At 38.4% G+C, this 27107-nt stretch overlaps 1 protein-coding gene and 1 pseudogene across 1 annotated transcript in view; one reads left to right on the top strand and one right to left on the bottom strand.

The window, feature by feature from the left end:
* The window catches only part of LOC101021573 (probable C-mannosyltransferase DPY19L1), a 66699-nt gene extending 44564 nt beyond the window's left edge, over positions 1–22135 (bottom strand). Inside the window, exons 1-4 of the mRNA XM_031665865.1 lie at positions 21567–22135; positions 19353–19377; positions 16956–17043; positions 14569–14705 (exon numbers count right to left, since the gene is read on the bottom strand). Of these exons, the coding sequence (XP_031521725.1) occupies positions 14569–14705; positions 16956–17043; positions 19353–19377; positions 21567–21903 (587 nt within the window). The 5' untranslated portion in view covers positions 21904–22135. The remainder of the gene's footprint in view (positions 1–14568; positions 14706–16955; positions 17044–19352; positions 19378–21566) is intronic.
* LOC103882904 lies at positions 4072–4578 on the top strand (annotated as a pseudogene).
* Positions 22136–27107: the final 4972 nt, after the last annotated feature.

Genomic DNA, 27107 nt, shown 5'->3' on the forward strand with positions numbered 1-27107 from the left:
TGTTACATAGGTAAACGTGTGCCATGGTGGTTTGCTGCACCTATTGACCCATCATCAAAGTATTAAGCCCAGCATGCATTTGCTCTTTTCCCTGATGCCTTCCCCTGCCCTGCCCTTCGCCTACAAGCCCCAGTGAGTGTTGTTCCCCTCCCTGTGTCCATAATAACACAATTTTAAACTGCTGATGGATCAAAGAAGAAATCACATGAGAAATTAGAAAATAATTTGAACTGAACGAAAATGAAAATACAATATATAAATATTTAAGTAATACAAATGTTTGCTATTGGGAAGACGGAGTGGATGTACTTTTCCTGATTACTCCCTTGAAGTACAACTGAAAACGCTTTGAGTTATATGCAAATCAAACATAAGAAGACTCTGAAAAGTAGAGAGAAGACAGACTTGAGACCCAAAGAACAACATGGTTATGAGTTCCATGGGCTCTCTCTGTGCCTCATTTTCTCAGATTTGGAGTTAAAGAGGCTGGCAATCCAGAAACGCCAATGGGCACTGCTATGGTTTGAATGTGTCCCATCCAAAATTCAGGTGTTGAAACTTAATGGCCAATGTGATAGTATTAAGAGATGGGACCTGTAAGAGGTAATGGACACCTCTTACAGGTCTGCCATGTGAGGACACAGGGTTCCTCTCCTTCAGAAGATGCAACATCAAGGTACCATCTTGGAAGCGGAGAGCAGCCTTCACCAGACACCAAAACTGCTGGCGCCTTGATCTTGGACTTCCTTGGACTCCAGAATTCTTAGACTCCAGAATTGTGAGATATAAATTTCTATTCTTTATAAATTACCTAATCTCAGATACTTTGTTCAAACAACACAAAACAGACTAAGACAAATATACAAAAAGTATCAAAAAAGTCAAAAGAAAAAAAAAAGTGGTTCCACCCCTACCATATAAACAAAGGCCAAGTGGGGAAATTAGATTTCCACCTTCCCTGAGCCTTTTCTTTTTCTTTTCTTATCTTTTTAAATTTTTTTTTAGATGGAGTCTCACTCTTTTCAGTCAGACTTGAGTGCAGTGGTGCAATCTTGGCTCACTGCAACCTCTTCCTCCTGGGTTCAAGCCAATTCTCCTGCCTCAGCTTCCCAAGTAGCTGGGATTACAAGTGCCTGCCACCACGCCTGGCTAATTTTTGTATCTTTTGTAGAGACAGGGTTTCACCATGTTGGCCAGGCTAGTCTCAAACTCCTGACCTCAGGTGATGCTGAAAGCAACAAGATGGTGCCTTCCCCCTTTTCCCCTTCCTTTGCTTGAGTGATGCCAGAGATATCCAGTTAAAATAGCAGGTTTAAATAAAATCCAGTCTCATAATACTCAAAATGTCTAGGTTTCAAGTGAAAATGACTCATCAAGAACCAGAAAGGTCTCAAACTGAATGAGAAAATAAATGGATTCCAATACTGAGATGAAAGAAATATTAGCATTATCAAGGATTTTAAAGCAACAGTCATAAATATACTCTAATGAGCATGCTTAAAACAAATGGAAAAATTGAAAAACTTGCCAGAGAAATAGAAAGTCTCAGCAAAAAAAAACAAAAAACAAAAAAAAACAAACATAAATCAATACTAAGAACATCTCTCAAAACCACACAATTACATGGAAATTAAACAACCTGCCCCAAATGACTTTTTGAGTCAACAAAGAAATTAAGGTGGAAATCAAGAAATTCTTTGAAACTAATGAAAATAAACATACAACATACCAGGATTGCTGGAACACAGTTAAAGCAGTGTTAAGAGGAAAGTTTACAGAGCTAAATGCCGACTTCAAAAAGTTAGAAAGATCTCAAATTAACAACCTAACATCACACCTAGAGGAACCAAAAAAGTAAGTGCAAACCAACCCAAAATCTAGCAGAAGATAAGAAATAACCAAATCAGAGATGAATTGAATGAAATTGAGACACAAAACACCATACAAATGATCAACAAAACCATGAGTTGATTATTTGAAAGAACAAGTAAGTTTAATAGACCACTAGCTAGACTAATAAAGAGAAAGAGAGAGAAGACCCAAATAAAAACAATCGAAATGACAAAGGAGATATTACCATTGACCCCATAGAAAAGCAAAAATCTCTGAGAGACTATTATGAACAACTCTATGGACACAAACTGGGAAACCTAGAAGAAATGGCTGAATTCCTGGAAATACATAACCTCCAAAGATTGAACCAAGAAGAAATGAAAACCCTGAACAGATCAATAACAAGTTCCAAGACTGAATCACCAATAAAAAGCCTACCAGCCAGAAAAAGCCCTGGAACAGATGACTTCACAACCAAATTCTACCAGACATATAAGGAGAGTGGATACCAATCATACTGAAACTATTCCAAAAAATTGAGGAGGGATTCCTCCCTTACTCATTCTGTAAGACCAGCATCATTCTGATGCCAAAACATGGCAGAGCCACAATGTAAAAAAGAAAACTTCAGGCCAATATATCTGATGAATATAGATGCAAAATCCTCAACAAAATACTAGCATACTGAATCCATCAGCACATCAAAAAGCTAATCCACCACGATCAAGTAGGCTTTATTCCTAGGATGAAAGGTTGGTTCAACATAGGCAAATCAATAAATATGATTGATCACATAAAAGAACTAAAAAAAAACCCCACATGATTATCGAAATAGATGCAGAAAAGGCTTTTGATAAAATTCAACATCCTTTCATTTTAAAAACCTTCAACAAAGTAGGCATTGAAGGAACATACCTCAAAATTAGAAGAGCCATCTATGACAAACTCATAGCCAATACCATACTGAACAGACAAAAGCTAGAAGCATTTGCCTTGAGAACTAGAACAACAAAAGGATGTTCACTTTCCCCATTGCTATTCAACATAGTAGTGGAGGTCCCAGCCAGAGCAACCAGGCAAGAGAAAGAAAGAAAATAAATCCATATAGGAAGATAGGAATTCACACTATCTTTTTTCTAAACACTATAATTTTATACCTAGAAAGCCCCATAGTCTCTAATTAAAAGCTCCTAGATATGTCTTTTTAAAACTTTAGCAAACTTTCCGGATGTAAAATCAATGTACCAAAGTCAGTAGTATTTCTATGCACCAACAATGTCCAAGCTGGGAGGCAAATCAAGAATGCAATCTCATTCACAATAGCCACAGAAAAGTAATAAAAAGCTTATAAAAGAGTACTTAGGAATACAGCTAACCAGAGAGGAGAAAGATCTCTACAATGAGAATTACAAAACACTGCTGAAAGAAATCAGAGACAATAAAAACAAATGGAAAAACATTCCATGCTCATGGATAGGAAGATTCAGTATTGTTAAAATGACCATACTATGGAAAGCAATTTACAGATTCGATGCTATTCCTATCAAACTACCAATGACATTTTTCACATAATTACAAAAACTATTCTAAAACTTATAGGGATACTCCTTCAACGTAAATAAGGTTAAAATTAATTAATTAATTAATTAATTAAAATAAAACACATGAAACCAAAACATAGTTCAAATAGCCAAAGCAATCCTAAACAAAAAGGACAAAGCCAGAGGCATCATACTACCCAACTTCAAACTATATTTCAAGGCTACAATAACCAAAACTGCATGGTGCTAGCACAAAAACAGACACATAGACCAATGGAACAGAATAGAGAGCCCAGAAATAAAGTCACACACCTAGAACCATCTGATTTTCAACAAACCTGACAAAACAAGTGAACAGGAAAAAGGACTTCTTATTCAGTAAATGATGCTGGGATAACTGGCTAGCCATATGCAGAAGACTGAAACTTCACCCTTTCTTTTCCCCATACACAAAAATCAACTCAAGATGAATTAAAGACTGAAATGTAAAACCTAAAACAATGAAAACCCTAGAAGAAGACATAGAAAATGCCATTCTGGACATAGACCCTGGCAAAAATTTCATGACGAAGACGCCAAAAGCAATTGCAACAAAACAAAGATTGACAAATGCAACCTGATTAAATTAAAGAGCTTCTGCATGGCAAAAGAAACTGCCAAAAGAGTAAACAGACAACCTACAGAAAGGGAGAAATATTTGCAAACTAGTCATCTGACAAAGGTCTAATATCCAAAATCCATAAGGAACAAATCAAAAGTAAAAAAACAACCCCATTAAAAAATGGGTACTCCGTGCCACTCCCAGTCACAGCCTCCTGCGCATCGCTCAGCTCCAACATGGCAAAAATCTCCAGCCGTACAGAGACTGAGTGGTGCATTGAGTCCCTGATTGCTGTTTTCCAAAAGTATGCTGCAAAGGATGGTTACAACTGCAGTCTCTCCAAGACGGAGTTCCTAAGCTTCATGAATACAGAGCTGGCTGTCTTCACAAAGAACCAGAAGGACCCCTTGACCACATGAAGAAACTGGAATGGGCAGTTAGATTTCCCAGAATGTCTTAATCTGATTGGTGGCCTAGCTGTGGCTTGCCATGACTCCTTCTTTAAGGCTGTCCCTTCCCAGAAATGGACCTGAGGACCCCTTGGGCCTGGCCTTCAAACCCACCCCCTTTCCTTCCAGCCTTTCAGTCATCGTCTCCTCCTCACAGCCCACACGTCCCCTGAGCCCAGCACACCCACCACATCATGCAGGCCCCACCTGTGGATAGTAATAAAACAATGTCACTTTTTTAAAACATGAAAAAAAAGTGGGTGAAAGACATGAACACAAATTTCTCAAAATTAGATATTTATGCGGCCATCAATCATATGAAAAAGTGTTCAACATCACTAATCATTAGAGAAATGCAAATCAAAACCACACTAACCCAATCGGAATGGCTATTATTAAAAAGTAGGGCCCGGCGCGGGGGTTCAAGCCTGTAATCCCAGCACTTTGGGAAGCCGAGACAGGCGGATCATGAGGTCAGGAGATTGAGACCATCCTGGCTAACATGGTGAAACCCCGTCTCTACTAAAAAATACAAAAAAACTAGCCGGGCGAGGTGGCAGGCTCCTGTAGTCCCAGCTACTCGGGAGGCTGAGGCAGGAGAATGGCGTAAACCCGGGAGGCGGAGCTTGCAGTAAGCTGAGATCGCACCACTGCACTCCAGCCTGGGTGACAAAGCGAGGGTCCATCTCAAAAAAAAAAAAAAAAAAAAGTAAAAAAAAAAACAGATGTTGGTAAGGTTGTGGAGAAAAGGGGATGCTTATACACTGCTGGTGGGAATGTAAACTAGTTCAAACACTGTGGAAAGCAATTTGGAAATTTCTCAAAGAACTTAAAACTGAACTACCATTTGACCCAGCAATCCCATTACTGGGTATATACCCAAAGGAATATAAATTAGCCTACCATAAAGACACATGCACATGTATGTTCACTGCAGCACTAGTCACAATAGCAAAGACATGGAATCAACCTAAATGCCATCAATAGTGGAATGGATAAAGAAAATGTGGTACATATATCCCATGAATATTACGCAGCCATTATAAAGAACAAGATAATGTCCTTTGCAGCAACATGGAAGGAGCTAGAGGCCAGTAAGCTGACTGAATTAATGCAGGAACAGAAAACTAAATACTGCGTGTTCTCACTTATAAGTGGAGCTAAACACTGAGTACACACGGACACAAAGAAGGGAACAACAGACACTGGGGCCTACTTGAGGGTGAAAGGTGGGAGGAGGGTGAAGACTGAAAAACTGCCTATTGAGTACTACGCTTATTACCTGGGTGACAAAATACTCCATACACCAAATCCCCACTGCATGCAATTCACTTATATAGCAAACCCACACATGTACCCCATGAACCTAAAACAGAAGTTGGAAGAAGAAAAAGTGTCAGCAGAAAAACAGAAGACATAAAGAAAAGTCAAAATTTTCATAACTCAAAAATGAAATAATCAAAATAAAAATCCTTAATGGATGGTACAAGAGGAGAATGGCAGAGATAGAAGAAAATAACCAGTAAACTAGAAGACAGAACAATAGAAATTAACCTGAGCAAAAGAGAAAAAACAAATGCTAACAGAATTTTAAAAAAAACAAAAAAAAAAAACAAAAACAAACCAGCCCTAGGAACCTGTGGAACTTTAACAAAGGATCCTGTATTCATGTCATTGGAGTCTTGGAAGGAGACGGGAAAGAGGCAGGGCTGAAAAGGAATTCAAGGAAATAATTACTGAAGCTGGTCCCGGTGGCTCACGCCTGTAATCCCAGCAGTTTGGGTGACCAGGGCAGGCAGACTGCTTGAGCCCAGGAGTTTCAGACCATCCTGAGCAACATAGTGAAACCCCACGTCTACAAAAAATTCAAAAAAATTAGCCAGGTATGGTGGTTGCCCATCTCAGGAGGCTGAGGTAGGCAGATCCCTTGACTCCAGGAGTCAGAGGCTGCAGTGAGCTGAGATTGCACCATTGCACTCCAGCCTGGGCGACAGAGTGAGATCCTGTCTCAAAATAAATAAATATATACATACATACATACATACATAAAAAAGAAAGAAAGGCCGGGCGTGGTGGCTCAAGCCTGTAATCCCAGCACTTTGGGAGGCCGAGACAGGCGGATCACGAGGTCAGGAGATCGAGACCATCCTGGCGAACACGGTGAAACCCCGTCTCTACTACAAAATACAAAAAAACTAGCCAGGCGAGGTGCCGGGCACCTGTAGTCCCAGCTACTCGGGAGGCTGAGGCAGGAAAATGGCGTGAACCTGGGAGGCGGAGCTTGCATTGAGCTGAGATCTGGCCACTGAACTCCAGCCTAGGTGACAGAGCGAGACTCCATCTCAAATAAAAAAAAAAAAAAAAGGAAAGAAAAAGAAATATAACTGGACTTCCCATACATGGCAAAAGATATAAACCTTTTCAAGGAGCTGAGCAAATCTCAAACAGAAAAAATCTAAAGAAATCCACACTAAAACACAACATACTTTAGAAAACATTTGAACTTTGAATATTATACTTTGATACACTTTTGAAGGCTAAATTTAAAAAAAAAATACTGAAAACAACAAGAGAAAAACAAAATCTTACCTAAAAGAGAAAAAGAATTCAACTAACAGTGGATTTCTTATCAGAAACTATGGAGGGCCAGAACAAAATGGCACAACACTTGCCGAATGCTGAAAGAAAGGAACTATTGACACAGAATCCTATGTCCGGCAAAAATATCCTTCAGTAATGAAAAGAAACTGCATTCTCTGAGTTAAGAAAAACTAAAAAAAAAAAAAAAAAAATGCAGCCAGCAGAACTTTTAGAACAGACATCTATTCTAAAAGTGTAGCTAAAGAAAATTCCCTAAACTGAAATGAAATGATAAAAGGAGGAATCTTGGAACATCAAAGAGGAAGAAATAAAAAACATGGATAAAATAAAACAAGCCTTCACTTTCTTCCTGAGCTTGTAAAATATGTGTAAAACTTGAGTTTAAAATAAGTTTGATGATTAAAACATACAGTAAAATGACAGCAGCAACAGATTGTAATAAATAGCGTTGATATAATCACTAGAACCACTAAAAAAGAGCTTTGTAAAGTGATATATTTTAAAAATAGATAAATCAAAATATAACTCTAAACAATGTTCAAGTAAAATGTTCTGCCACAAGAAGGTTAAAAACAAAGAAAACAGAAATTGAAAACCACGAATAGAAACCACAAAATAAAATCTCAGACTTAAACTCTAACATATTAATAACTATATTAAATATACGTGGCCAACTGGTAAATATACCAATTAAGACATACATTGACAGATTGGATTTAAAAATATTACCCAACTGTTTACAAGAAACTCACTTCAAATATAAGAATAAAGTCAGGCTGAAAGTGAAAGGATGGAAAATGATGAATTTATCATACACATAGTAATGAAAAGAAAGCAGAAGTGATTATGCCGTTATCAGAAAAAAGCACACTTCAGAACAAACAAAATTATCAGAGAAGGAAGAAAAAGTCATCGTTAAATTATTTTTTTAAAAATCCAACAAGAAGACCCTGCAATCCTGAATGCATATGCACCAAACATAGAGCTACAAAATGTGTGAAGAAAAACAGATGACGTGAAAGGAGAAATGTACAAGTAAGTAATTTTACTAGGAGACTTCAGAATCCCTCTGTCAAAAAACTAGAATTAGTATTTTCAACTAGTTATTTTAGTTGATAGAAGAACTAGACAGAAATTCCCCCAAAATTGAGACAAACTCAACAATACTATGATAAAGACCCTGTTTAAGAGAATGAAGACAAGCTACAGACTAGGAAAATATATTTGCAAGCCATATATATGAAAAATAATTAGCATCTATAATATGTAAAGAACATCCTAAGATCCAAAATTCATAAAACAAACAATTCAAATAGAAATGGAGCAAAATACATAAAGACATGTTTCACATACAGATGGCAAATAAACACAAAAAGATGTACATCATCATTAGTCAATAGGGAAATGCAAATTAAAACCATAATGATATATCACTACGTATGTGTAAGAATGAGTAAAATAAAAAATAGTGACAATACCAAATGCAGGTGAGGATACAGATAAACCTAATTTTGGTTGTGCTTAGGTTGTATCCATTGACTACTGAGTATGTAGCACAAGGAAATTTGCACAGTTTCACTCATTCAACAAATATGATATTGAATCAACTCCATATTCCAGGAAGTAGGCACCTAGGATACAGCTGGGAAATATACAATGGGCACAGGAAAACAGGAGAAAACAAGGTCATTCGCTGAGAATGAAAGGGGGAGAGGAGGTTTGGGATAACTGGAAAGAGAAGATATGAAACAGGCATCGAGGGGTTAGTAAAAGTAAGGCTCAAGGACCATATCAGGATCTGTGGCCTATTTTTGTACCAGTAATGTGAAAAGGACAGTGTTTGTTACCTTTCCCCCAGCAGTTTAAGATAAGAGAGTTTAAAACTTATAGGGGAGATAAGGAAGACGCGGGTGGGTGGGTTTCATGCCTTTCTCCAAGTGGCTCCTGTTCTCCCAGGCTTTACCATGGAGGATGCTTTCTGAGCACTCTTGCTAATCTTTTGTCAGCACCTTATGAGATCTGTGTAAAAATGTCTGTAAACAATTGCAAATTCCCTTGCTAACCCATACTAGGCATTTACTGACTGACTGGTGAACAATTTGAGTTGAATTCCTTACCATTGTGTCTAGTGGCACGACCCGCGTAATTAAATGCTTGTTTCTGTTCTCCTTGCATGTGCTTTTTCGTTTTAATTTATTTTGGGTTATTTGATTGCCCTGTGATCTCAGCTCCCTGACTGCTTCAGGAAAAGTTGTAAATTTGAAGACTGTTTGGCTTTTATTGTTCTTGCTGCTGACATTGCTGGAAGGCCACGAGCAATGTTCTTTTTGGCTTTCTATATCCAAGGGAAAGCTGACCCAACATGACTAAATCCAACTCTCCATTTTCTCTGTGTTCACACTTGGGAATCTGATTACAGCTGGAGAAACACAATTCTGTTGGCTGGTTTTGTTCTCAGTTCAACACCATCAACCTCAAATGAAGCCCTTGGTGCTGCACAAGAAACTCACATTATATCCCTAGTCTATTCATTCTCTTAGATAAGAGGTCAGCAAGCTTTTCCTATAAAGAGCCAGATGATAAGTATTTTAGGCTTTGTGAGATAGTCTCTGTCTCATACTCTTTAATGGGTTTACATTTACCCCTAGGTTTGTATACGCATATTTGGTTTATCTATCTATTCATTCATGCATTTGTTTGGTATTTATCCTTTTTGATGTTCTCTGAGTTTCTTGGATCTGTGGTTTGGTATCTGTTACTAATTTTGGAAAATTCTCAGTCATTTATTTTTCAAATATTTATTCTTCCTCATCTTTCCTCTCCCACCGGGATTCTAATTATGCATATATTAGAATATTTGATATGGTGTCACAGCTCTTAGATGCTCTATCGTTTCCTTCCACCACTTTTTCTTCTCTTTGCATTCCTATTGACCTATGTTCAAACTCACTGATTATTTCTTCTGCTGTGCTATGTCTGTTGATGAGCCCATCTAAGGCATTTTTTACTTCTTTTTTTTATGTCTAGAATTTCCCTTTGATTCTTATAGTGTCCATCTCTCTGCTAAAATTATCTGTCTGATCTTGCATATCATCTATCTTTTCCACTTGGGTCTTTAAAATATTAATCATAGTGACTTAAATCTGTCCAGTTGTTCCAGTATCTGTATCTTCTTTGGGTCTGGTTGATGATTGCTCTGTCTCTTTGGACTGTGCTTTTTCTTACCTTTAGGTATGCCTCATAATTTTTGCTGGAAGTTAGACATGTTGTATAAGACAGTAGACACAGAGGTCAGAATTTTTATGCTTGAAAATAAGAACATCTTTCTTACTGTTAGGTTTTTATTGTAAGGATTTGTGTTAATCTAGTTAGGGTGGGCTGGATTTGAAATTTGTAATTGCTATAGTTACCAAAGCTGGAGTTTGTTGCTGCTATGGACACTAGCGATTTCAAATTCCTGTAGTGGTACCTTGTTTTGAACTTGGTTTTGGGTTTTCCTTTGTGCTGCTCCCTAGAAAGAAAATGCCTTGCAAAACTCACTTGGTCACATTCCACTGTGATTTTTACCAAAGGTTTGTTCATGTAATGGGGGAAGAGTGACAGGTTTTCTGATGTTCCAATTAAGCCTCAATCTTAGGCAGGTACTGTGAATTTGGGACTTGGGGGCTGTACCCTTCGTAAGTGTTCCCTTCTCAAGGAATATGACTGTTTTTTAACATTTAGGGTTTTTTTTTTTTTTTTTTTTTTCCTGCCTGTTCTCTTTCACCAGCTTCACTGGATAACCACCAGTGTCCTCAGACAATGGGTTTGATACCGTTCTCCCTGCAGATAATGGCTTTCTTTTCCTAGGAAAGATTTCACAACATAGGTGTGCGCAGAGTCTGAGCAATGATTGCTTTTCCTGTCCCCTAGCCAGCACCATAGGAAAGTTTTCTCTAAATACTTCCCCAATCTTCCCTGAGAGACCCTGCTCACCTTCACATTTCATGCCAGCTCACACCAAGTCTGTAGCAGTTCATTAAAAAATTTCTGGTTTAATCTTTGTACCAGCTTATATGGCATTCAAAAGCATCTATCTCAGTCAAGCAGTTCCTATCCCAGAATGCTCAGTTCCTATTGCTTTCTGCAGACACCTGTCCTTGAAATTCTGCTTTGGTTGTCCTCTGACTTCAGTTTTCTGAAGGGTTTAAGAAAAGGTGTTATCTTGCAGTTTGTCCAGCTATTTTCCTTGTTGTAGGAATGAGAGTGTCATCATTCCCGCTCTCTTCATCACCAAACTGACACCTGAAGCCTCCAGAAGCTAAATATATAAAGAATTAAGAGTTCTTTATATATTAGGTGTATTAGCCCTTTATCTGTGAGGTATATTGCAAATATTTTCTCCTGGCCGGGCATGATGGCTCACGCCTGTAATCCAGCACTTTGGGAGGCCAAGGCAGGAGGATCATTGGAGGCCAGGAGTTTGAGACTAGCCTGGCCAACATGGTGAAACCCCGTTTCTACTAAAAATACAAAAATTAGCCAGGTGTGGTGGCGCGCATCTGTAATCCCAGCTATTCAGAGGCTGAAGCTGGAGAATCGCTTGAACCTGGGAAGCGGAGGCTGCAGGGAGCCAAAATCACACCACTGCACTTCAATCTGGGCGATGAAGTGAGACTGTCTCAGAACAAACAAAAAGAAACCAAACAAATATCTTCTCCCAGTTTGTCAACTGTCTTTCGATTTTGTTTATTTATTTTGTTTTTTAAACTCTGCCCATTTTGCCTTTCCCACAGAAACCGCAATAAAAACCCCAACTTAGGCTTTACCCTCAGTACTGCTTCTGCCTGACCAAACTGTATCTCTCCTGTGGCTCTGTGTGATGTGACTTGTCCTCTTCTCCATGGAAGTATTAATCATAAAGTCTTCTTTTGGTGGCACTGATCTATCTGTGTCATCACTCAAGTCAACCACATAAATTAAGACCTGGGTACAGAACAACTCTGATTCTATTTCTATAAAATTCTAGAAAACGCAAACTAAACCATAATGACAAAAAGAATAATAGTGGTTTCCTAGGGATGGGATGTGGGCAAAGAGAGACGAAGGAAGGAGGGATTACCAAGGAGCACAGGGAAATTTCGGGATGAGGGATATGCTCATTGTCTTGACTGGTGATGGTTTTACAGGTGGGCCAAAAGTAATCAAACTTTACACTTCATCTATATGACCAGCTATCATATGTCAATTATACCTCAATAAAGCTGTTTTAAAAACACTTAGGGTATACCTACTGAATATAAAACTGCTTTTAAGTACAGACTATATCATCATGTGCATAGAAAAATCCAAAGGATTCTACAAACAAGCTACTAGAACCGCAGACTTCATCAAGATGCAGGTACAAAGTTAATATTCAAAATCAACTATATTTCTATACAAAGGCAACAAAAAATGGAAAAATAAAAATTTTTAAATAATACCATTTATAATAAAAGAGTACTGGGGAAGACTGTACATTGAAAAAATACAAAACATTGCTGAGACAAATTAAAAATAATCAACAAGATGGAGATCTATACTATGATCATGGATTAGAAAATTCAATATTGTTAAGATGTCAATTCTTCCCAAATATGTGTACAAATCCAACATAATCCCAACCAAAATCCCAGTAGGTTTTTTTTTTTTTGAGAAATTAATAAGCTGACCCTAACATTTAGATAGAAATGCAATTTTAAAAAGGAACAACAAAGTGATAGAACTATCTACTTTGAAGATTTATTGTAAAGCTACAGTAATCAAGACAGTGTGGTACTGGCATAATTATAGATCAAGAGAATAATAGAGTCCAGAAACAGATTTACACATGATGTGGTCAATTAATTTTCAGAATGTACCGAGACAATTAATTCAATGGGGGAAAAGACAGCTACCATAATGGAGCATTTTTTGGCATTCTGAAAATGTTTTGTAACTCAATTGTGGTGATGGATATATAGCTTCATACCTTTGTCAAAACTCAGAGAATGGTACACTCACAATTGGCACATTTTATTACATGTAAGTCATACCTCAAAAAAGCTGAGTTGGTGACAAAGATTTATATATGTTGTTGATAGAAGAACAAATCCAAATGCTTATTAAACATGGAAATATATTTATCCCCATAAATAATAAGGGAAGTACAAATTACAACAAAAAGCATATCACAGTCATAATAAGAGTAAAAATCACAGGGTCGGACAATTCAAAATCTAATAATGATATGAGAAAATTCTAGACAGCAGTGTGAACTGCTACATTTGCTTCAGACAGCAATTTAACAATATCTGGTAAAGCTGAAAAAGCACACACTCTATAACAGCAAGTCCACTTCTAGGTATATATCCTAGACAGAATACTGCACATATACAGAAGAAAAGCACACAGAAGTGCACATTTTAGATTTCATTGCTTGTAATAAAAAAATTGGAAATAATATATTAAGATGGGGAAATATATAAACTTTAGAATTATAAAATGGTTAAAATTAAAGAAATATATATATACAGAAAGTTCAAAAATATAATTTTGAAGAAAAAATCCTACAGTGACACATTCAGTGTGAGATCATTTATGTGAACTTAAAGCACATAATAAAACAATCTCTGAAAACAGAAATTGGATGGATGCACACACCAAATTTTAATAATTTTAATAAAGGTATGTTGGACTAGAAGCAGAACAAAGGTGATTTTAACTGTATTTATAGTATTTTAATTATTGTAAAATAGTTGATGCAAAAATGACAAAGATCAGCACTTATTTATTTTAGATGGTTGATCACACACATTTGAATATTATTTTCTAAGTCTCTGTAGTTTTAAGCATTTCAAAATCTAAAGAAGAATAATTTTAAAATACTATAAAAATATGAATAAAGGACTAGAAATCAGTAACTTTTAATTAATATCCTGGATTCTGAGACAACTTTAAACTCGACAGTAGTATTTACCATGGTGTCATATTTAGCATTTATCTTGAATTCACAAACCGAATTCACTAATTTTGTCTCCATTTTTCAAATTTTTAGCATTTGTAGACTACTATAACAACCATACTCTTTTAGGCTAAGTGTTGGAAGATAGTAATAGATTTCTGGCTGTGTGACTAAAGAAATCTTACCGTACTAACGTAACTCCAAGATCACTATTCAAGCTCATCACTCTCACTGTTCCTTCGCGTGGTCATCGTGCCCACCTATGAGGTGTCCAAAGCCAAAAGCCCATGCCCATTTAGAACCTTTTTGGCTCCCATGACTCTCTTTTCCATTTGGCTTGTCTATTACCCTGGCCATTATTTACACACTAAGGTTCATTCTTTGAGTTCATAAGACAACAGTTTCTGAGGTCTTTAAATTTTACGAGAGGATCTTATGATATTCTGCTCAACTATAAGGATACACAAAATTAATTCACTTGAAAGCTCCCCTCCCTTTCTTTTTAACAAGATTGTGCTGACTATTTTTATCTGATAAAGAGGATCACTCTACAAGTATTATTTGTCTCAAATGATGACTCACCTCTGATAAAGATGGAAGCGTTTTACTGTATTAATTACAAGAGGATATTCAGTAAGCCTGTCATTCATAATCATCCACAGTCCTTCCAAAAATGAAGGTGCTTCAATAATGGTCTTGAAGTAGGAATAATAAAGTCCCTTTAAAAAAAAGCACTTATTGTCAATGTAATTAAAACTTTAAAATAATTATTTTTATCACTTCTATAGAATATTTTTTTCCAAAAAAAAAGGTCAATAATAAGATTTCCTAATTACTCCTCGCTGTTTTGCATTCTTGGACTTTAAAAAGCACGTATTTTCAGGTGATCACTGTACTATTCTTTCAAATTTTCTATAGGCTTTCAAACTAAAGAGTTGGAAGGATGGTCAAACGATTTAAAGAGTTTCTCTAATAATGTCTTAAAAGGTGTAGACTGTATATGTTTAATTTTCCCAAATCTGGTTTTATCCCTCACATTTGAGATGCTTGAAGGTTCACATCTGATTAATTCTGTCATAAACAGGGATGCCTTCATGCCTCTGTACAACTTTGCATATAGAAAATTACTTTTTTCCCATGCTCTTAGGAAATAAAATATAATGACCATAAGTATCATGAGCAAGGAATCCAATGCTTCTAGCTTACTTCATAGCTCCATCAAATCCTCTGTGCAAGGTGAAAGCTCAATGTCGATTGACTATTGTTGCTCACAAATGCTATATACTAAAAAGCATATTATTTTAGTGTCTTACACTTCAGCATATAAAATAAAGGCTTCATTAGGATAGTAAAAGTGCCAAGTTGAGTTGTAAATTCATGATCAACAACAGCATGTTGTAACTTTATTTCCCATCAGTTTGCCTTCGGCCTCCTAAAATCTTAAAAGCTAAAAGGGCTTCATTGTACCGTCCTTTTCTTCCCTAAAAAATGCTATATGCTATAATCATATCTGCCTCATCCAACACGAGTAACTGCTAAATTAAAGGTCTGTTTTAGCTGATGTCTGTGCTGGGCCACACCTTTACAGCTGATTGGCAAAATATGAGTTCATAAAGAATTTTCCTTTCTGCTTAGGAAGATAACAAAACAATACAAGAATTAAAGGATACCTAATATGCAAAAGTCTATATTTAGGGAAATATTAAAAATATAAGTTACTTATAACAGCTATTATTTTGTGTTAAGTATTCTGCTATGTGTTGCCATTCACTATCTCCCTTCATTTTCCCTAAACCCCTCTAAGGTTGGCATTGTTTTTATTGAGCAGATGAAATTACTGAGAATCTGAGAGGTTACCTGACTAGCCATCATACAGGAAAGCACAGAACTGCTATTAGAATCCAGCAGTCTGTCACCAAAGTCCAGACTCTGCCACAGTTACACTCTTTATTTAATAGTATTTTATATTCTGTCTTTGGAAATACCTTTAAAATGTTCAAACGTCATACATATGTTAATGTATCCAATGCTTTGAAACTTTATAGGGGCAATATAGGGATGAAAATTAAAAAGCAGTGACTGAGGGGCCTAGCATGGGCAAATTCATAGAGACAGAAATATAGCTGGGCAGTGATTAAAGTTCAGTGTGGGTGAGCTCTGTCATAGCAAAAAGTACCCTGATGGACAGTGATAATAGCTGCAAGACATCACAAATGTACTTAATGTCACTGAATTGTACGCTTAAATGATAAACATTGAAATTTTTTATTACAAATTTAAATCTAAATTTTACCATAATTTAAACAAAAAGCAATGGCCAGAGTGAGGAGAGCCAGTTTCAATGCTTCACTAGGCCCCCGACCAGCTGCAAGTAGATCTGGAAGATGGACGGTTGTGGTGTCTTCTAAATGTAAAATTGTGCAATTTTGGCATTCGCTATCCCACTTACTCCTCACAATAATTATGTGAGATGTGCATGGCAGAAAACTCCATTTTAAAGATTAAGTATCGAAAAACAGAAAATTATTTAAAAATTATATCAAAAGTTATCTCTTAAAAGAGATTATCTTGAAATAAAAAGACAGCCAAATAATAATCATCACCATTAAAAGACCCAGGTGAAACATGGGATCTCCCAACTGTAGCCAAAGAGAAAACAATTTCTGATAACATCTCATTTCATTTCGCTTTATCACTTCCTCAATGCTTCCTCTGACCTCCTTCCTCACCTATTATAATTCATCTTTATTATCTTAACAAGAAGTCTGCAGTAGGAAAGAGTGAGAGATAATGAAATAAGTAACAGAAAAATAATCTCAAACACTTTACTATTTAAATAATAAACCTGGGTTATAGCTTATGAAACAGTGCAGCTCACCAAAAGTTCGTTTCAATTCCTAATACATTTCTACCTCATAGTCTCGCTATTCTTAAACCACAAATTAATTCGTTAGAAGAAGAAACCTAACCATTTCAGTGCGAAAAGTCATCTCCCGTTCCAAAGATGAGAGGTGAGAGAAATGACGATCATTTTCAAAAAGTGTTACTAAATGTAACCTAGAAAAAAATGAAGTATCATATTACAATAAGAACAAGTTTTAAACCCAACAGTAAAATAAGTGATAAGTAAGAAAGCCATAAAAAGAAAACAATAAATTGTTATAATAGTAATTTTATAATTTGCTTACTAACTTGTATGTTTTTAAGCATTTATAATCCAGTATGGCACACACCTGAAATTCCTTAACTCAGTGGTTTTTAAGCTTAATTGTGGCCTGGTGCGTTGGCTCATGCCTGTAATCCCAGCACTTTCAGAGCCCGAGGCAGGCAGATCACTTGAGGTGAGGAGTTCAAGACCAGCCTGCCCAATATGGTGAAACCCCCGTCTCTACTAAAAATACAAAAATTAGCCAGCCATGGTAGTGCATGTCTGTAATCCTGGCTGCTAGGGAGGCTGAGGCAGGAGAACTGCTTGAACCCAGGGGGCAGAGGATGCAGTGAGCAGAGATCATGCCACTGCACTCCAGCCTGGGCGACAGAGTGAGATTCTGTCTCCAAAAAAACCCACCTTAATTGTACATCTAAAATTCATGTGGCTTTTTTCACCCTTCCTTCCATCCCAGGCCTCTAAATAAGAACAGAGGCAGGTTATTGTTTGTTTCTTAAGTTTCAAGTGATTCTAATCTACCAGCCTTGGGAAATACCTCCATAACTGTTGAAAAAGGTTCAAAATATAATTTTAAATAAAATTACTTTAGATCAAAGCAGACTTACAATAAGTATAATATCACATAAGGGATCAACTTTCAAGTGCCAAAGAATGCAGGTGTGTGCTTGAAGACATTTTAGTAGTGAATCAACAGCTGTAGGCAGTGAAGAAAGGAGCATATGTGATAAACAAAATTAGCTGCAGTCAACAATCATGCTATAGCTAACTTATGTAGTCAGTACTTGCCAGTGAAGCTGAAAATAAAGCAAAGTTCCATATATTAACCCTGTTTTCCACCAACCCTTCTTAACATGTAGGACATATGCCAGGGTACCAAAAACTGCAGGAATATTCCCTACCATTGCAGCCTCAGTTCTAACATCAAAATCTCCCTGCAGACTAAATGCCTAGAGCAGCACTGTGTCTACAGAACACAGGGGCAAATCTCATACCTCCCAAGGGTAGAAATCGCTGAGTACAGGTAAAAATAAAATATTCCAGAGGGAAATATTATTTTACGAAGTTTTTAAAACACTTTTGTAAAATAATATACACAGGCTTGCACACTGAAAGACTCAAAGCCATTTAACTTTGTATAACCACTGCAGAATCTTTATCTTCTTTTTTTTTTTTTTTTGAGACTGAGTCTGGCTCTGTCGCCCAGGCTGGAGTGCAGTGGCCGGATCTCAGCTCACTGCAAGCTCCGCCTCCCGAGTTTACGCCATTCTCCTGCCTCAGCCTCCCGAGTAGCTGGGACCACAGGCGCCCGCCACTTCGCCCGGCTAGTTTTTTGTATTTTTTAGTAGAGACGGGGTTTCACCGTGTTAGCCAGGATGGTCTCGATCTCCTGACCTCGTGATCCACCCGTCTCGGCCTCCCAAAGTGCTGGGATTACAGGCTTGAGCCACCGCGCCCGGCCTTTATCTTCTTTTTAACCTGATTTCCAATTGGCAGGTGTTACTAAACTTTACCACCAGTTATTTCACTGGCTAGCTGTGCTGGCTCATACCTGTAATCCCAACACTTTGGGAGGCCGAGGCAGGTGGATCATTTGAGGCCAGGAGTTTGACACCAGCCTGGCCAACACGGTGAAACCTCATCTCCACTAAAAATACAACAAATTGGCTGGGTGTGGTGGCGCACACCTGTAATCCCAGCTACTCGGAAGGCTGAGGCATGAGAATCACTTGAGCCTGGGAGGCAGAGGTTGCAGTGAGTCAAGATCGTGCTACCACACTCCAGCCTGGGAGACAGAGCAAGATTCTGTCTCAAAAAAAAAAAAAAAAAAAAAAAGGAAAAAGAAAAAGAAAAAAGTTATTTCACTAGCAACATATAATTACCATAAAATAAAGGAGGGTTTTAAATGAACTACACATGCAAAATACACTAGAAAAGCTAGATATTTAAAGAAACATGTAGTGAATTATTTGGTAAAGCAAAAATATTTTAATTCATAAGTTACTAGTCCCCTAATGCATCTATTTTGTAAATACTGTTTCATATAAGTTTGTAAAAAAGCAGAATATATGCATAAATTGGTGCACATAAAGATGTTTTACAACTATAGCCAGAAGTTATTGTTTTACTGTATGCAAAGAGTGATGGCAATTTTTAATTCAAATGTTTCTAAATATTTCAAACTGAAACTAAATCTTACCAATGTAAAATTGCCACAAAGACGGCTGGAAAAAAGAAAAAAAGGAAAGTTATTAAAAGCTGCTTTATTATAAAATACCATTTAAACAAGTATTTCAAATGTATTATTTTACATGTCTAGAAAGATAGCACACAAAGCAAGATGGCCAGCTAATCCTGTCTCTGTGAGCATAGGAAAAAATCCAGGACACAAAGTAAATCCTGAACAGAGCTTACCTCTCTGCAGAGGGGCTTGACAAGCAAAGGGAAAGACTTGAGAGGGTTTTTTTACTTCAGGTAATTGGTAAGAGTGATGGAATTACGGAAGATTGTGACTTTTTTGGTGGGTTTTTTTTCAGTATTATTTTCTATTCCTTTATATGAAATTTTTAAAAGAAGTAAATATATACAGTATGCTTCACTAGTTCTAACCAGGAGGAGCCACTCTAGATCAGTTTCCCTAGCATTCATCAGAAGACGATTAAATATAGGCAATCACTTCCTCAGCAGCACATCTAAAAGCCCTCATTGTGCAACTCAACCCTTGATGAACTGCAAGCTCTTTGCAAGTGCCCAGACCTAGGAGCTACTAGATGGCCTAGGAGACTAATCTGGAGTCACCTGTGCCAGCGCCCCATGTATACGTAAGACTTCACCAGGGAGCTGGGAGACACTGCTCTGCATGGGAGCTTACAGGAGCCGCAACGCAGCCCAGCCCCTGCTCTATTAAATCAGTTGTTTTCAAGGGTACCATGGAGCTGGAAGAGAAGAGTGGGGAATAGGACAAGTTAAAACACCACAAACTTTGCTGTTCTTATAGAGGTTCAGCAGCTTTTCTTGAATTAATGCCCTTCAGATTGCTGTAAACCTTTGCTTAATTTCCAAAGTTTTGAAGACAATGATTTTGATAATTTTCCAAGTATTTTCATTGTCGTCATGGAGGAGTGCATTTCCTTGGCTATTCCAGAAGTCCTACCTCCCCTCTGAGATTTTATAATGGTATTTTTTATGGTTATCCCAAATATACTTGGCAGGTCATCTTATAACCACCAATAATAGCCTCTTAAAAATTCAAAAATTACTCCACTTGGCTAACAAAATAAATGCAAATTAATTCAATAATTATTGAAGAAATTAAATTTTTAAAAATTAAACAATTGCAATGTTGAAATTCTCAACCATGCTTATCCAGATCTTTTCCTACATCACTAACTGTCCTGGGATTATCTTAAATACTTCTCAGATTTACTTGTTTTATATCAAGATAGGCAAAGTATGGCCCATGGTGTATTCTGGACTGTCTGCAAGTGCGGTTGCTATAATTTTTAAAAGGTTGAAAATTGTAAAAAGTTGTAAAGATGCTCATTAACTGTTATTAGGCTTCATTAATTTTAAAATATACAGAGACTCTCCTATTCAACTATATTTGTATCCTATTTCTAATTCTCCTAACAATTATATACACTGGCAAAAACTCTTCAGATGATATATAAGGAAAAGGTCAAATATACTCTGAAATTCATCCAGCTTTCCAAAGATGCTCAAAATCTTTGTGTCTCTCAATCCCTCCCTTAACCCACATAACACATCTGAAAAAAAAAGGACACGGTGTAGTGATGCCAGTATTCTAAAAGCTTGAAGGGCTCATCACATGCCTTTTCCAAGCTGTGACAGAAGCATGTCCCCTGGACCCGGACATCCTATCAATCTCACCTCGGAAGGTGACCCAGCCTCATACTTCACTGAAACAGACCATTAGTCGCCAGCACTCCCAACTTCTTTTATCTCCACTTTAACATTTCTCCGTATAGTAATCCTCGCTTTTCTAGTTCCTGCCATCTCAGAAAAGGAATTCTCTCTCCTCTTTTCCACAGTTAGCTTCTCAGAGTTGTGCCTTTAATTCTACCCTCCCAAATATTCCAACCTTTGCTCCGCTAATTATTTCCTCTCTTGGAATCTTAATCTCATCCTCTTCCCTTGATCCTTCCCCTCAGTCTTTAAAACTCCTAGACCTTAAAACACTCTGCGATCTGACAGCCCGTCAAACTAATATACTCCCCATCTCTCTCTCTCCCTTTGTTCAGCGACAAGATCTTTGGCCAACTCCTTTCTACTCGGACCTTGCTATTATTTACTACTAGGCACCCACAAACCCTTGCTTGTTAAATTGCTCTCCTTCAAGACTCAAGAAAAGCGCCATGCGGCTCCCTCTAGGGCTCTCCTGCCTTCTCCTCACCGATGCCGAGAGTGGTCCTGGTGGAGAACCGCCGCGCCTGCAGTTCGTGCACCTTTTCCCGGAGCTGCGCCAGGAAATTATGGACGAACTGGAAGGGGCCGAGAAGAAATGTATTGGCCATCACCTCCAGCTCCAAGCCTTTTCGCGCCTTCAGATTTCGGATCCTCCGCGGGGAGGACCTCCTGGCGCCCCTTGGCAGGTTCCCGCCGCATAGCGCCGACCTTCCCACCTCCTCCTCCACCTCCGGCTCCCGGGCGGGGGAGGCCCCGCGCCGCCGCTTAGGCTGGCTGGGGCGGGAAGATTGTAGCGGCTTTGACCTTACTCCTTGTTTTCTCATAATCCCTGGTGGAGCTGGGTCAATTTCAGGCACAGCCCAGGCGAGTCGGGCGAGGTTCAGAAAGGCCTGACTCGCCTGGCAGCCTCAACGGACTTATCCTCGCAGCCGTTGCGGACCTCCCGGTCGCCATGGCGACTGTGAAATGTGGGGTGGGGCGCGTGCGGTCTAAGCCATTCGCGCGGGCAGTCCCTGCGTGTCCGCCCACGTGCTCCCCACCGCTCGCAGCAACCCCGCCTCCGCGCTTCCCCGAACGTGCAGCCTCGGGTGAGGGCAGCACCACGCACAGCCCACCACACCCTCCCCAGCGCCTGCAGCCCGCAGTGCGCCCAGTCCCCAAGCCCGCACGTGCAGTCGCCACCTTGCGCGCAGCTCCATGTACAGCTCCCCACACGCTGCCAGCCCCCCCTGGCGCAGAACCCATCACCGCTCCCCCTTCACACGCTTCACTGGGAGGACAGCCCCCGCCCCCCACCCCGAGTGTGCAGCTCCACGCAGCCTCTCCACACTCCCCAGCGCCCGCAGCACCCCGTGTGCGCACAGCTCTGCCAGTCGCTTCCCCGCGCGCCGCTTCGGGCCATAACCTTGCTGGCGACTAAGTCTGAAAAACTTCTCGTGGCTTCATTCCTTCGGGTTTAGTCTTAGCTTTGACATTTTAACCAAAAGGTTACACGTTAATTAACGAGGTATTAAAGGGGAAGATCTCAGCTGCAAGAAATGACTGTAGGAAGTGTGTCAGGGAAGCCAGCGGACCCGCCCGTGGTGCACCCGGCATTAGGAACGTCTCTGCTCTCCTACGATCGCGGGGGTATCCGACAGTCAGTGCCTGTTGCCAACGCTGAGGGAACGGGCCGAGACTGCGGACAACACGTGGCAGAGCCGGCCTGAGTCCGGTGGGTCTGACCCCAGAGCCTCAGGTTGACGCCAGTTCCTTGGCACGGGACAGCGTTTACTGAATCTTAAAGCAAAATGCTTTTCCAGTAAGGTTCCGAGAGGTCGTCAGCCCTAGGAGCGGTGTGCTCAAGCACTTTCAGCACCAGCCAGGACCAACTAAGAGGGGAGCGCTTACCTCCCAGTCACCGCGCAGCCCTACAGGAGGCCAAAGCGGCTGGCACAGACGCACTGGGACCGCTGACATTTTCCGTGTCCTCTGTCACGGCCCCATGCTGGAGCCCATACCGCTTCACTTCCCATCTGTTTGATGATGGATCAAATTGAACTCCCATATCCTAACTGACCTGTCTAAATCATGGCTCATCGTGGTCAGGTTAATTTTCCTGATGCAACACAGCACAAAAATATTCATGGCTCCCCATAGCCCACAAATCAAGTCCTAGGCTTGCTCACCAATGCCTTCAATAATTGCCCCATATACATTTTCAACTTTAATTTCCCACTTTCTCGGGCACAAATCTTCCATCCCAGTCATTTCAGGTGAGGTCCACAGCCTGAGACACCATAACTGCTGAATTCCTTTACTCACATGGAAAAGTCACCCCTTGGCTTTTACATCTTCTTCTCCCCGCCCATCTGAGTGCTATTACCTTCCAAGCCCCAGCCCATTTCTCCAGCCCATATTAATTATGTTTTTTCTGAAGGTCTAGAGCACTTAACTGACAGTACTATTTATCTTGTCACTCATTTAAATTCAGTAAGTGCTATTACTGTTCATATTTTGTTTTGGGAGGTTTTTTCAAGGAGCATTTCTACATTCCTGGCATTGTGTTTGGTGCTCAAAATGTTTTCTCACTTAATTCATGCAATAACTACATGCACATTTTAAAATCAAGCATCAGGGATGTAGTTATTTGCCCAAGTTTTAACAGCTAATAAAGTGGAGTGATTGTTTTTCTTTTTGGTCAGTTTGTTTTTTCTGGAGTTTCCAATTGCCTTCTGCATCTCTTGGTGTCCTGGTGGGATATAAAATGCTCTTACCCATGGTCTAGCCCTTGAAAGTACAAATCTGGTCATTTTTATCATTTAAAAAATTAATATTTTTATAAGAATGTTTATTGTGCTATTATTTATATCGTTGAAAAATAGAAATGGCTTCAGTGTCAAACACTAAGTTATGAAACATTCATATAGTGAAGCGTTACAGCCACTAAAGTCATTTTGCATGGATATTTAATGAAATAGGAAAATAGTCATGACACAGTAGTGTTGAAGGAAAAAAGCAGGATATATTTTATGATTCATATGTTTAGTGAACACATAAAATTAACTGTGTGGCATATGCTGCTCTAAATCTCATATAGGAAGAATACTGTATAGAGGACTCATATAGGAATATTATCAATATATGACCTTGAGCTAGTAATTTAGCCACTCTAGGATTAATTTCGTCATCTGAAAAATGAAGACAGCTATATTTGTCTTACTGATGGTATGATTGAATGAATGAATGCTTATGAAGCATCAAAAACACAGCACGTGCTTAAACAAATGTTCCTTTATTATGTTCTAGACTGGCCATCCTATAGGGCACTAGTGAGTATTTTTAGGTTGGTGCAAAAGTAATTGCTATTTTTGCCAGCACTTCCAATTAATATTTTGCTCACTTGGTTTCTTTGTCATCAAGTGATATATTAGTAATTATTGAACAGTAATACATGTTTTAGGTTCATTAGTTAACTGAGAGATAGTTGCCTAAATAATTATGTATCTACTCCTACTAAGGAGAGGAGTAGGTTTGTGTATAAGAGGGAAATCATGACAGTTTTATGTGCGGTTAAATAGAATCATGGATGTTTTCATGTTTTTACAGCTTCTCTAACAGTGGTCCCTTATTTTGACTTTGTTATTTTGAGTTGTTATTTGAGTCACATTTTAGCTGCATAATAACTAATGACAATAACTTAAAGGAGTTAGGCTGATAATTTAATCTATGATGAATTAACAATTAAAATAGCACATTATAATTAGATATGATGCAATATATTCTTGCATTATCTTATCTTTAAAACAGAGATGCCTCATGATTTAGCTTTTTTTTTTTTTCCCTCAAGACAGGGTCTCACTCTGTCACACTAGCTAAAGTGTAATGGTGTTCACTGCAACCTTGAACTCCTGGGCTCAAGCAATCCTCCTGCCTCAGCCTCCTGAGTAGCTTGGACTACAGGTGCAGGCCACCACACACAGCTAATTTGTTTATTTTTGCAGAGATGGGGTATCAGTATGTTGCCCAGGCTGGTCTAAAATTCCTAGCCACAAGCACTCCTGCCGCCTCTGCCTTCCAAAATATTGGGATTACAGGCATGAGCCATTGCACCTGGCTGCAAATTATTTGTCTTACACAGAGATCTCTAATCCAGTTATGGATATCTAAAACTTGCCTCAGTTTTTCCTTTGTCCTTTAGTAAAACAATTGGGAATTTTAAAAAATGCAATTAAACTATGTAACCAGCAGATGGCAATAATGATCTGTAAATGAAAATTTCAAAACTTTCAGTTACTTATTAAATTCATTCTTTAAAAAAATCATGTTCTTATAATAAATGCATTTACTAAATATGAAATGCAGGAAAATTCCAAATGTAACCCCACATAAAAATTACATTGCATATATCATATGTCAAAATAATTAAGATATTCATCATGGCCAAGATTTAGTTTTCCAAATAATAATGACTTTGTTTTAATTGATTCAGAAAATTTATTAAAGTTTTAACTTCGCACAAACACATAGATATAAATTTAAGTGGATAGTTAAGTTCCATCTCTAGCCTCCAGGCTAGATAGAGGTATTTCAGTGAAGACCATTTTGAAAACATTACAAACTTTTCCAGTTACAATTTGGTAATTTAAAGTATGAATTTCACTGTAATTGAAACTTTATGCATAAAAGATTGGTTTTTATTTGTGCTGTCTCATAATTTCTTATGCATTAAGATACTTTTCCCCCTTTGTACAGTGCAAGGAGTTGGAACTGGCACCAAAGTATTTGTCTCTAGTTTATCAGCATTAGTTATTCTCAAAGATGGTGGCAAAAATCTTGGGATCTCATAGTTATTTTATTTAGTAATTTTATTCATTTTCATTATACCTCTCTAAGACTTTTTCTACAAATTCAAACATGTTTCTGCCAGGCTTTGGTATCAGGATGATTCTGGCCTCATAAAATTAGTTAGGGAGGATTCCCTCTTTTTCTATTAATTGAAATACTTTCAGAAGGAATGGTACCAGTTCCTCCTTGTACCTTTGGTAGAATTTGGCTGTGAATCCGTCTGGTCTTGGATTTTTTTTGGTTGGTAGGCTAATAATTATTGCCTCAATTTCAGAGCCTGTTATTGGTCTATTCAGGGATTCAACTTCTTCCCGGTTTAGTCTTGGGAGAGTGTATGTGTCCAGGAATTTATCCATTTCTTGTAGATTTTCCAGTTTATTTGCAGAGATGTGTTTACAGTATTATCTGATGGTAGTTTGTATTTCTGTGGGATCAGTGGTGATATCCCCTTTATCATTTTTTATTGTGTCTGTTTGATGCTTCTCTCTTTTCTTCTTTTTTAGTCTTGCTAGCAGTCTATCAATTTTGTTGATCTTTTCAAAAAACCAGCTCCTGGATTCATTGATTTTTTGAAGGGATATTTGGGTCTCTATCTCCTTCATTTCTTCTCTGATGTTAGTTATTTCTTGCCTTTTAAATGTGTTTGCTCTTGCTTCTCTAGTTCTTTTAATTGTGATGTTAGGGTGTCAGTTTTAGATCTTTCCTGCTTTCTCTTGTGGGTGTTTAGTGCTATAAATTTCCCTCTACACACTAAATGTGTCCCAGAGATTCTGGTATGTTGTATCTTTGTTCTCATTGGTTTCAAAGAACATCTTCATTTCTGCCTTCATTTCCTTATGTACCCAGTAGTTATTCAGGAGCAGGTTGTTCAGTTTCCTTGTAGTTGAGCGGTTTTGCATGAGTTTCTTAATCCTGAGTTCTAGTTTGATTGCACTGTGGTCTGAGAGACAGTTTGTTATAATTTCTGTTCTTTTACATTTGCTGAGGATGCTTTACTTCCAACAATGTGGTCAATTTTGGAATAAGTGCGATGTGGTGCTGAGAAAAATGTATATTCTGTTGATTTGGGGTGGAGAGTTCTGTAGATGTCTGTTAGGTTTGCTTGGTGCAGAGCTGAGTTGAGTTCTTGGATATCCTTGTTAACTTTCTGTCTCGTGGATCTGTCTAATGTTGACAGTGGGGTGTTAAAATCTCCCATCAT

Source organism: Papio anubis, chromosome 4, assembly GCF_008728515.1.
Source record: "Papio anubis isolate 15944 chromosome 4, Panubis1.0, whole genome shotgun sequence".
In the NCBI taxonomy this organism is placed as follows: domain Eukaryota; kingdom Metazoa; phylum Chordata; class Mammalia; order Primates; family Cercopithecidae; genus Papio; species Papio anubis.